This window comes from Balaenoptera physalus (genome assembly GCF_965194825.1).
Source record: "Balaenoptera physalus genome assembly, chromosome: 1".
Taxonomy (NCBI): domain Eukaryota; kingdom Metazoa; phylum Chordata; class Mammalia; order Artiodactyla; family Balaenopteridae; genus Balaenoptera; species Balaenoptera physalus.
In genome coordinates this window covers 55,957,779-55,970,711 of record NC_138882.1, presented here as the reverse complement: position 1 = coordinate 55,970,711, position 12,933 = coordinate 55,957,779, and the positions used below count along the sequence as shown (strand labels likewise).

General features: G+C 44.7%; 1 protein-coding gene across 2 annotated transcripts in view; it reads left to right on the top strand.

Moving 5' to 3' along the window:
* The window catches only part of BRINP2 (BMP/retinoic acid inducible neural specific 2), a 120,374-nt gene that overhangs the window by 68,726 nt on the left and 38,715 nt on the right, over nucleotides 1–12,933 (top strand). For both annotated transcript variants that reach the window (XM_082462350.1, XM_082462351.1), the window contains one exon: nucleotides 505–854. In XM_082462350.1, the coding sequence (XP_082318476.1) occupies nucleotides 583–854 (272 nt within the window). In that variant the 5' untranslated portion in view covers nucleotides 505–582. The remainder of the gene's footprint in view (nucleotides 1–504; nucleotides 855–12,933) is intronic.

Genomic DNA, 12,933 nt, shown 5'->3' with positions numbered 1-12,933 from the left:
GTGATGGGACTTCACTATTCTGCCCACAATTCACCATCAGAAAAAGGGGGCTGCTCTTTGCTTTACATCAAGCCTCTAGAGGCTGCACACAATCTATGAGGCTATTATTGAAACATAGTGAACATTTTTGAGAGAGGAAGACAAGCGGATGGTGTTGAGTCTACACAGGAAACAAGGAAGCAACACAGTATAAAGGTTAGAGTTGGACCCCCTGCGGTCAAAATTCTGGTTTCTTCACTTGAAATCTGCGTGAAATTAAGCAACTTTCCTCCTATCTCTAAACCTCATCTTCTCGTCGGCAAAGTGACAGTGGTGTTTCCTGTTGGAATGTTTTAAGAATTAAATGAAATATACATCAACACGTAGCTCAATGCCTAGAAGGAAGATGTGTTACTAAGATAAAGGATTTCTAGAATGGGCCCTGCCCAGGGAGATTCGATGCTCTCAGGCGCATGAGGTCAGACCAGGGTGTGCAACTGACATCCTCGTGTTGTACTTTTCCAGTTCCAGGAGCCCTGGTGGAGCGGCACAGAGCGAGAGAGTGTGGCGAGAGAATGAAGACACCAACCGCCTGGGAGAAGCATGAGGTGGCAGTGCGGCGCTCGGTTTAGAGGGCTTCGGCCGGAGGCGGCGGCCCCATGGGCAGCTCTGCTGGCACTGGCGCTCCCCGGTTGGGTGCTGGCTGTCTCGGCCACGGCGGCCGCTTTGGTACCCGAGCATCATGCCTCCGCGGCCGGCCAGCCGCCCCTGGACTGGCTGCTCACAGATCGGGGCCCGTTCCACCGCGCGCAGGAGTACACCGACTTCGTGGAGCGCTACCGCCAGGGTTTTACTACCAGATACAGGATCTACAGGTGAGTGGGGCGTCCCACTGAAGCCAGCCTGGGTCTGTGCAGGGCGCCAACCGCCAAGCCAGCTGGCAGGCTGCAGACTGCACTAGGAGAGAGCCGGAGAAGCAGCAGGCAGGGAGAACAAGCTTGCCATGTTGGTTTTTAAAAAAAGAGAGAAGAAAACACATACAAGCTGGAAAACCTGCTGATGCCTCCTGGGGAACTTAGCAAAAGGGTTTCTATTTATAGGTTGTGCTGCTTATAAATTGAGGACAAATCAGGCGGCATGGATTCAGCATGCGGCCTGAGCTGCTGCAGGAGGTCAGAGTCGAATGCTGGGGCCGGGTTTTAAATAATGGGTGAGATACTTTTATGAGTTGTAATTACCTCGATATGCAGATGAAGGAAGGGCAGCTCCAGTTCCTGCCTTAGAGGTGGGGGGAGCCCCGCAGGGGCAGGGATGGGACTGCCCTCACCCTTGTCAAACACCACAGCCTCAGTTGGCCTTGTGCAAGGAAATGGGCTGCATCGTCCCTGCCCCTCGGCCTGTCCTCAGGAACATCAGAGCTGAATGTCAAACATGTGACCTGTCTGACCCATCTGACAAGGGATGAACCAGGTGCAAATTCCTGGCTGCTGGACCAGCACTTCAGAAGCACGAGGCTCCTCAAAATCCTCACCTCAGGTGACCCAGAGACCCTCAGGGCTCCCTTGAGTGCATCCCTGAATTCAACTTTCTCCTTCCTCCCTCTGCTCAGTCTCTGCCTTAGTGTCACCCCCTTTTCCTCCTCACCTTGACCATAGTCTTCAGACAAACCTGGGAACTTGGCTAGAATTTTTTTCTTTTATTAAAGATATTTATTTTCCGATTACAGATTCATTTCTAATGAAAGAGAGAGAGAGAGGGAAAATATGAAAAAGCACAAAGAGAAACAGAGCCAGAAAATCACCTATTCTTTTGCCAGCTAGAGGTTGCTATTGGTAACCTTGGGCATGTGCATTCCTAGTCATATGAACATACTAAAGGTTTTGGCCCTCTTGCTGGATCTAGCACTTTACATGCCTTAGGTACATGAACTCATTTAATCCTTCTAATAGCCCTCTTTTGGAAGAACAATTATTCTCCCCTTTTTACAGATGAAGAAATTGAGGTCAAGAGAAGTTAAGGAACTTGGCGAGGGACACACAGCTAGTAAATGGTGAAGCTAGGATTAGCTCCCAAGTAGCAGTCAGACTCCAAAGTCTGGGTTCTTAAATTATATTTAAAGAAACTATATTTTTCTGTTTCTAAGAGACTTTTTTTTTCTTTACTTCTGCAACACCATGCAGTCTATTTAGGTTAGTACGGAGTCTCAGAAATAATGTTTTAAGGTATTGAGCACTGGGAGAGTACCAAATGGTAAGTGCAGCCATTTACAGGGGACATTTTCCTGGTACACGATTCCCACATGCAGATGCAGACAAAGGGAAAGATGAGGTATTTGAGGGGCTGGTGCTTCATGGGTGCAGAGGTCCGTAGAAACAAAAGCCATTTCTCCTCCAATCTGGTATTAGAAGGGATTGCAGTTCATACTCCCTGGTTCAGCGGCTCTGGTCCTTGTCATCCTCCAAAGGCTGTAGTGGAAATTCACACAGGGCCACTGAGGCAGAGAGCGGCCAGCTCGGGCTGGGAGTGGCTGAGCTGACACCTGCTCTGGTAAAAGAGGTTAACTTGGCTCTCAGTAAATATATAAGAAATTAGACCTTTGTCCTCCACGAATTTTCTATAAGGTAAATTCAGGGCGATGCTTCTCTTTATCAAAGAATTTCTTTTTCCATCCCTCCAAAAAAAAAAAAAAGAAAAAAAGGGAAAAGAGAAAATCCACCCTAGAATGTGTTTAAGCAGCGAATCCCTCCAGGTCAGGAAAACAAGATTTAATTCACCTCAGACTTCTCCGTTTATCCCAAATCTTTCAAAAGCACTGTTATCACAAAAAATTTTTTTTAAAGTATGTTGGAACTGAAATGTCAGGCTGGGAATCCTAATACCACCATTCACTTCAAAGGGCTATAGGAACTAGAAGGAGTAAAGCACCAGTTTCCTTCACCCCTCCACAGATTTCTCTTGTCATCAGGCCCCAGCGCCAAGGCTGGCGACCACTGAATGCCGGAGCAGCAGCTCAGAGCCGGCCCACGGGGAATGTCTGGAATCACTTCTGCACCATCAACCATTCTGTCAGTCCGCAATGGTTTTTTGATCATTTAATGTGACAGGCTCTTACACTGTGCCATTGTGTTTCTCTGGGGTCAGTTATTGCACATGAACCTGTACCTGGGGAAACAGTAGCCAGTCATTCTGACAGGAATGCGGCGTTGCGATTTGCAACCCCTCGGCGGGGCAAGGGGAGAATGGTCACACACGGCCGCTCCAGGAGCATTCTGGGAGTCCTGCCTTTAGCTATTAAGCAAAATGGTGGATCCATGGGTACTTGTTGTAGGGCTCTATATTATCCCCAAGGGAACTCACTCTTATCCCTCTCCCTTTTGTCTCTAGTGGTAATTCCTTCTAGCAAATTCAAGACCTTGCTTGCTGTGACTAGAGCAGGTCACAGAAAACTGGTCTAGTCATCCCGAATGACTAGAAGGGCATATTTTCCAGAAGGGCGGAGGGAGAAAGAGCTTACAGAGAATATCAGAAATGCTCCGTGGTGAAATCTTGGGTCTCGAACAGGATTAGTCTTTTATTCAATTCTTTAAGAAAGCTTTTGGTACATGGAGATCATATGGTATCCATACGTGCTTTCCATGTAAGAAGGGAGGTGAGCTGTGGTGGGGGAAGAATAAGACTTTCCAATGGGGCTAGAATGTTCGGTGCAGAGTTACATGAAGCTCTCTTACACAGCAGAAGAGAGACCCTTCTTCTCTTCTAGCTGTGTGTGGACATATTACAGCAATTACACAGCCAGGTTCTAATATTAAGCTCTGAACCCCACCTATTCTCATTTGGAAATCAGAGTGTGCTCTCTGTCGGAGTAGATGACTGGTTGGTCTAGAATAGCTCTGGCCTCTCTAACCATGGGTCCCCAGAGATTGTTGCTCTCTCCATAAGTTTGTATTCTCGTCGGCATAGATGCTTCAGAGCGAAGGTTCTGGAGCCAGATGACCTGGACTCTAATCCTGGGGCCGCAGCTTACTAGCTGTATAATGTTGGGTTAATTATTAAATTTCTTTGTTCCCCAATTTCCTTATTTGTAAAATTAGGACAATAATCGTGCCCACCTAATGGATTGATGTGAAAATTGAATGAGTTAATTGATGTAAAACACTTAGAACGGTGCTTAATAAATATTACCTATTATTAGAGTATCCGCAACAAATATTAACCAATGCAAAAATTATAATGAGACGAGAGCCATGGGTACTATCTTCATGATAACATCTGCTAATGGCTTAGCATTTGGCAACTTATATTAATGGAAAAAAAATTGTTCTCTTGCTTTCTTTTTTAAGGCATATTAACCTTAATTCCTCAATCTCTCTCTCTGCTGGGAGAGGAACTCAACTGGAGAATGAATGCCTGTTTTCTGGGGCACACTCTTACTGGTCTTATGGACTGCCAGAAAGGGCTGGATCATTTCCAGCATGTTTTAGAGTCACCACAGGGAATGATCTTTCTCCTATAAAGTCAGGGGTTGCCAACTGAGCAGACCTTCCTTAAGATGTCCTACAGAAGCTGGGCACTGGTCACTGCCAGCTCCCTGGTCCCAGGGGTAACTTGAACAATCTCAGGATGGCACCATTACGAGAAGAGAGACAATATACATTCTTGTTAAAACTTCCTAAATAACAGGATGGCCTTGGCCATCTCACCCAACTTTTGGCAAGCTTTTAAATTCCATTAGCCGACCTCTCAGCATATTCTCAAGCCCTATCAGACCAAGATCTGAGCAATCAGTCCACTTTTCAGACACTGTCTCTTAATAGGCTAGTGGTAAGAGCTGGAAGAGCAGAGATCCTGTCTCGGATTCCATTTGTGACCCCCAACGGCCTGCCTTTGCTCCACTCTATAGCCCCCAGTACAATAAACCCTTAAGTGATCAACCTCTCACAGCAGCCCTGTGAGGCAGATGGGAGTTTTTAGGGTTCAAGGCGGTGAGATGGACTTGTTCAAGGTCAGAGAGGTAGCCAGTCACAGCCAGAAATAGCACTCAGAGCTCCTGACTTGAAGTCTCCTGCTCATTACTCTAGACCACGCCACTTCCCTTTGACTGGTAAGTGCATCTTCATCATAACACGCAACCTAATCAGGCACCTAAATTGAGCTGATGCAAATGTAAATATGGTTTCTCAAAACACTCTAGCAGTAATGTTCCATTCTCTCTTTGCTACAAATCAAAGTTATGAGCAGTCTGGTTTTATTTTTTTTAATTTCTTTTTGTATTAAAGCTTTAATAGAGAGATAATCGTGGGATTGGAAAAAATCCAAGCCACTATGATGAAACACTTAAAACTCGGAAAGAATAAATTAAAATTAAGAGATAAACTTAGAGATCATATAGAACAATGAGTATAATATGGTGGTTGGGAGAAATGCAAGGCCAGGTATAATTCCAAATTATTGACCTTAGTCACTAATACCTCCATTTCTATTATCTGCCTCTCTTTTAGAAAAGGAGGGTCTAGGGATATGTTAGAAGTCTTTTAGGAGGAAAAAAAAACAAACCAAAAAATAAGTAGATATCTTCATATTATATATGCTCATATTCTGATCATGATTTTCTGATCATATTCTGGGCAAAGTTTGCAAATTTTGAGAACCAAAGTAGAACATAGCTTAAAACCAAGAGGTTGGAGTGGTACCCAAAGGTAGGCAATGTTGAAGCAGGAATGTGTTTTAGCAGGTGCATCTAGAAACATACAATAGGGCAGGCTGGGGTAGAATCAGATGACGTGCTGAATGAGGGCCGTTTAGGCAAAAGAACCTTTCTACAGGCACCAGAGCAATTACCCTAAGAAAAGATAATCTGTTTATAATTCAACAGGATGAAAAATAAGGTTTGGCAATAGCTTACATGTGAAAGAAGTGAGAAACGGGCAAAACCGAATAATTTATCCATACTGCTCCAAGTGTGGTCTGTGGACCAGCAGCGTTGGCATTACCTGAGAGCTTGTAAAAAATGACAGAACCTTAAGTCTCACCCTGACCTACAAAATCAGAATCTGCATTTTAACAGGAGCCCCACATGAACAGTATGACATTAAAGCTTGATTATACTAAGTGCTTGGGAGGTGGAAGGAGAGCAGGAATAACCAGGGTGGAGAAGGACAGAAGGCTTAATGGTAAGGCAGCATCCCCCATGATGCACTTGAGGTCGTGAGAATATTTACAGGAGATGTTACAAATGAAATAGAACAGTAATCATGGGAGGTTAAATTTAGGAATTATTAGTGCCAAGGCACATGAACTCATAAGATCCAGCAGCTGGGAGAAAAGTTTAAAAGCAGAAAAGGCTGGAGGGCCTAGAACCAGACTATGGTGCCTCCTGGGAGATGGAGAGGTGAGGAAGCAGAGAGCAGCTGTGCAAGCAATCACAGAAGGAACTCCAGAGCTGATTTATCATCTGGACCACGTCTCAGGGACTGACAAATACTGATTTGAATAAACAGTGAACCCTGGGAGAGGCACCGTCTCCAATTAAGAGATCACAATCCACATAAATAAACGGCAACCAAAGGCAACCTCAGTCTGCCTGGGTAAATCCCAGTGATTTCCTATGTGTTCCTTACAGCTACAGAGGTACAGAAAGTTTGTGTTTTTACACAGCTGCAGGGCACCACAAGGGAAGCCGTGGTTCTCAGGTGGATGGGACGGGCAGGGGAGAAGGTGAGCTCTGCCGGAGAAACGACCATCACCCGAGCAAACTGGGTGATCTCTGCCCTTCTCACTGGGTTTATATTTTGACAAGGGAGTTTGTTGGAATAGAAGGTGAGAAAGGAACAGTACACAAACTAGAGCAAAACAAATCAGAGCGAAATCAGAGGCAATGTGGACCAATGAGCCTGTAGTCTGGTCACAGGTACTATTTCTCAGTCCACAGAGGTAAGGAGGTGGCAGAGGGACAGAACAAAACGTCTAGAGTTTGCTTTCCTCAAGAGTTCAGTGCTGGCTAAATGTATAGCTGAACAGCTGACATAAACTATCTAATCTAGGCTGTAGACCCAGCAGAAGGCCTTCACCCAAGGAATTTTATTCCAGAAGTGTCTGGATGATGAGCCCCAAAAGGGTGTCTGGGCCCTTGAATTGGGCCTTGCAGATCCTCATCCTCGTGCAGCATCCTGTCTGCATCTTAACGTGGAAACATCCGCACCAGTGCAGCCGACCTATGCGAATGAGGACGTGTGCTGCTCACTTCGAGGAAGGAGAAAGAGCACATAAACATACAATGACAATTCAAGAGCATAGGAAGAGCAATACTCATTCAATCCGTTGTATTGAAGGCCGACTCTGTGCTCATGCTTCTGCGAGATTCTGCTAGTAAACCATGAATGGGGAGGACACAGTTCTTGATCTGGTGGAACTCACAGACAAGTACATTTGGAGAAAGTGCTAGGTCGCTCTGCACAGAGAGGTCAAGGAAGGCCAGAATAAAAGGGGATGCGTCAGCCAGACTCTGATGGCTGAGTGGGAGATCTCCAAGTGGAGAGCTTGGGGAACGGTGCTGTGGACACAGGAGCAGTATAACCAAAGTTGTGGGAGTGCCAGGTGTGCTTTAGAAACTGAGCAGCCAGTCCCATGCATCCAGTGTAAATGCCAAGAAGCATGTGAATGTCCCTCCTCCACCTGCTCTGCCCCACTGTGTTGTTTCTGCCATATCTTGTCACTCCAAAATGCCAAAAGGGTCTCCTAGACACCGATTTCTTCCAAGGTGCAATTTTAAAAGCCTCTCACCTGGAGGGCATGTCATTTTCCTGTACTGGCAGTGAGTAAAATGAAGTGAGAGTAATTGCATATCTGGAGAAGGTAGGACCAAAGGCAATTCCTTGCATTTCTACCTTGGAAAAATGGAGTGTGAATATGCACCTGGTGAGAAAATGGTAAGCAGTGCTTTGAGGTCTTATAAAGCCACTAGTTCAGCTGAAAATCCAGCATCACTTAGGCTTAAAAAATTGAATTTAGAGTAAACTTCCCACACCATGTGTTTGCTTTCTTGGTCCTCTCGCAAGTATTTATGGAGCATCTACTTTGTGCAAAGCATTATTCTGGGCACTGTTGAAGGCTACAAAAGATAGAGAAAACAGGGTTCTACTGGTTTCCAGGAGTTCAGCTGTCCAGTTTGAGTGACAGCACACATAAACGGAAAAAACACATTGGAATATAGCATCTCAGGCTCTGGGAGAAGATATTTAGCACATTCTCAGTGATTGATGGATAGATTTGGTCCATGGATGCCATATCAGAATGAATTCTCAGGATGTCAGTCCCACGTTCCCCCAGGACAAAATGACTCTTGCCCCAAATTTTCCTGTGTGTTCTAGGACTATTTCCAGGTCATCCACCTGGCTTGAAATAGGATTGCAAAGATGGTCTGTGAAGAGAAAATGTAAAAATAAAAACATGCAAGAAAAGCAGGGAAAATCCAGGAAGGCCAAGGGGAGAAAGCTAGTTCAGTTTTGTTTTCAGATGAGATTTAGTAGAGAGATCTTGAGTCAGTCAGGCAGAGAAAAAGAGGATTAATATTTGCTTTGAGAAATAATTAATTTTATTCATGAATGAATTGCTACTTAGAGACATGTATATGTAGAAAGGAGTGAGGTAAGCTTCATCTAGAAACCGTCACGACACAGATGCAGGCAGAAAGGGACACTGGCTAGCCGCGTGGTCTTTTCATTTTTTTTCTGCTCAAGAGAACAGCTTCTTCTGGGTCAGGAATTCTCAATTTTTTTCTCTATTCAGCTTCTACCACATTTATCCCACCTCAGGGCTTTCCACATCTCCCACAAGAAAAGTATTTCAGTCCGCATTGCTTAGAACAGTGAGTGGCATGTGGTGGGACATTTATTCAGGCAGCGTATGTTTATTATCTCTGTGTGCTGGCCACTCCCCAAGTGCTGGGGACACAGCTGTGAATGAGACACGGCCCAGGCCTCAGGGAGCTCTGCCCTCAAGGAAGACAGACCCCCGGGAGCAAGCGGTTGGAAGTGGGCTGAGGTCTGTGCAGCAGACCAAAGCGCTCTGGGTGAGTTTGGTTCCCATGCCAATCATCCGTCTTCTCCTCCAGGATTAGAAACAGGTGAATGTGCTCGCAGAGCTGCTCAAGGCAAGTGGAACAGATTTATGACCATAGAGCTGGGCTGGAGATGAAGATTTGGACCTGAGTCTGAGACAAAGATTTCTATCCCCACAATCTATCCCTGACTCAAATTAAAGACAACTGGAGCCTTCTGGTCTTTCGGACTGATTTGCCCAATCCTATATGAAGCCACTGAAAAAGGCATCACTGGATACTGTGGATGGGCTGGGCAGGTGGCCTCAAATGGAGCTCCATGAACTGAACAGGAGGAAACCTTCAGAGGGCCTGTTGACTGGAGGACGTGGATGTCCAAGAGACAAAAGCTTTTTGTGAGCAGGGATCTCAAGGCATTGACTGCACAGTATTGAAGTGTGGACCACAGGGCAGCAGGCTCTCACCAATTTCCCCAGTTTCTTTATGGGATGAAAGGAGTAAGGGGGCAAAGAAAACAGACTGTTTTCGGAGGGCAAATGCATAACTTAGAAGAAAGCAAAGCATTCCTCTATGTTGTGACATATTAATAACAATAATAAATAATAGTGACTATTCATATGGAGTATTCACAATATACCCAACATCTTACTAAGTGCATAATAATATTATACATGTATGCTAAAATTATTCTTATGAGAAATGTACAAGGGAGATGCTCTTTGTATACATGTTGTACAGATGAAGACACTGAGTTTTAGAGGGTGTCGCACAACTGGTAAGAGGAAGAGCCAGCACTCAACCCATACAATAGCGGATCTGACCATTAAATGATTATTATTGAATCAAATACATAATCTGAGCCTGGGATTCTTAATGCTCCAAGAGAAATGGTGCCTCCACTTGTAAACACCTGTGCTCTCTGCCCCTCCTACTCTTCCTTCTGGCGTTCTAGCAGACCTTTGGGGTGGAGAAGATGGGTCTCGGGGCTAGAAGGTGTCTCATCCCACTCAAAGACCCTGTAGTTCTCTGTTTCCACCAGAGTTCTCCATCTGCACTTGGGCTCTGGGGAACCCTTTGTGGGAAGAAGCTACAGATGAACCTTCCTGAAGCAGGTCACCCGCAGAGAATTTTGTATGTGTTGGCTTTGCACTGCCAGTGTATTTCTATAAGGGTGCAGTATAAATCGAATTTCTGTAAATCAAATCCTCTGCTGGAGGGACACTTAATGCCATTTCCAAAATGCAGTATCTTATTTTTTGCCTGGCAATGGCTTATAAAATTCAGTGCTAAGTCAATCTCTAGCCCCTGACTTGAGGATCAGGTAGCTACTGATTTATAAAACAGACATCCACTTGGAAATATCTTATATTTCAAGAAATATTTTAATAAAACAAGAAGAAACCTTTGGTGATGCAAATAACCTCTGCTTATTGGGCTACTTTGCAAATTTGGAGTTTCATATAACAACAAGATTGGTACGTGCTCTGCTTCACTCCTACTTACCCTTTGCATCCACAGCACATCATGGAATCAGATGAAGCAGTGAAAGAGACCTAGAGGCTGGGACTCCCAAGTCAGCTTTAGGATTTGTAGGTATAGGGTGGACAGATTAGGGCTGCTGTACTCGGGCCATGGCTCAGAGAGGATGCAAGAATCTGACACAGCTCCCTCTGCCTGCTGTGTTTTCCCCTCTGCACCTGTTTAATGCTCCCTGGTTCTGCCACCACACCAGGCTCTCCCCTGAGCCCAGAAATGTGCCTCTTTCTCCCTCTCCCTGCAAAGAACAAGCAAGCTCTGGACGTCAGAATGACAAGAAGTCTCACTGGCCAGGCAGGAGGCCCTGGTGGGAGAAAAATGAGGTAGCCAGACCGAGTGCTGCCCCAAGCCCTTCATTACTGGCCTTGGTGCCTGGGAGAATTCTCGTTTTCCTTGTGTGCCGGGAGAGTCTGTGCCTCACCTGGGGACACGCTAGTGATGGAGGAGGAAGAGGAAGGAAGACTCTTTGGGGAGCGAGTTCTCCTGGATCCACAGAGGCATGTAAACACCTAATGATCCCTCGACAGGGGTCACATAGTTGGTTTACTAGTAACAGAGGTAAACTTCTGCGCAGTGAGCCAGGCTTTGCTTAGCTGCGTTCTGTTTATGTTCTGAAGTGTGAGTCTGATAAAGACCACGTGGAGAGGAAGGGAGGCTATGCAAGTCCTTGAATGCCAGCCTTGGCCATCTGGAAATTCATGCTCAAGTGGGACTTGATAGAAGAAATGTGGCTCTAGAGGCTGATAATACATTCTTTTACCTTCTGTTACCACTAAGTAGGGCAATGTCCATTCTGGTGCCTGTAGGCCAGGAGACTAAATCAGAGAACACCAGATTTAGTGGTTAGCCTGGAATAAGAGGCCAGAGCTGCAAAAACAGTGTCTCAGGATGCAGGGAAGCCTGGGGACATGGGATGGCAGAACAGAACCAAGGTGCTCGGATCTGTGAATTAGAAGGAAACTTTATTTTTTTGTAAGTTTATTTTATTTATTTATTTTTGGCTGTGTTGGGTCTTTGTTGCTGCATGCGGGCTTTTCTCTAGTTTCAGCGAGCGGGGGCTACTCTTCGTTGTGGAGTGCCGGCTTCTCATTGTGGTGGCTTCTCTTGTTGTGGAGCATGGACTGTAGGTACATGGGCTTCAGTAGTTGTGGCTCACGGGCTCTAGAGCGCAGGCTCAGTAGTTGTGGCGCACGGGCTTAGTTGTTCTGCAGCATGTGGGATCTTCCCGGACCAGGGCTTGAACCCGTGTCCCCTGCATTGGCAGGCGGACTCCCAACCACTGCGCCACCAGGGAAACCCCTATTTTTATTTTTTATTGAAGTATAGTTCATTATATTATAGTTCTATATATATATATATATATATATATATATATATATATATATATATATATATTCTTTTTCAGATTCTTTTCCGTATGGCTTATTACAAGATATTTAATATTGTTCCGTGTGCTATATAGTAGCTCCTTGTTGTTTATGTATTTAATAGTAGTGTGTATATGTTAATCCCAAACTCCTAATTTATACCTCCCGCCCACCTTTCCCCTTTGGTAAACATATGTTTTCTATTTCTGCGAGTCTGTTTCTGTTTTGTATATAAGTTCATCTGTATCATTTTTTAGATTCTACATAGAAGTGATATCATATGATATTTGTCTTTCTTTGACTTACTTCACTTAGTATGATAATCTCTAGGTCCATCCATGTTGCTGCAAATGGCATTATTTCATTCTTTTTTATGGCTGAGTAATATTCCATTGTGTGTGTGTGTGTGTGTGTGTGTGTGTGTGTGTGTGTGTGTGTGTGTGTATATATATATATATATATATATATATATATATATATATATATACCACATCTTTTTTATCCATTCATCAGTTGATGGACACATAGGTTGCTTCCATGTCTTGGCTATTGTAAATAGTGCTGCTATGAACATTGGGGTGCACGTATCTTTTTGAGTTAGAGTTTTCTCTGGATATATGCCCAGGAGTGGGATTGGTGGATCATATGGCAGTTCTGTTTTTAGTTTTTTAAGGAACCTCCATACTGTTTTCCATAGTGGCTACACCAATTTACATTCCCACCAACAGCATAGAAGGGTTCCAGAAGGAAACTTTAAAATCAGTTATTTCCTACCCATGGCAGACAACCAGTCTACAAATCCCCAAGAAGGTGCCTTGGCTTGGGCAGGTCCAGTTCTGCGTGTTCTCGGAAGCCAACTTCCATTCAGCAGCCCAAAACACTCTACAGATCTTTATGAAATTGAATCTCAGTATTTCCTTCCATAATTCCACTTATTGGTCCTGACTCTGCTTTCTCCTATTTCTCTAGAATAAGTGTAAATTCCTCTTCTTTGCA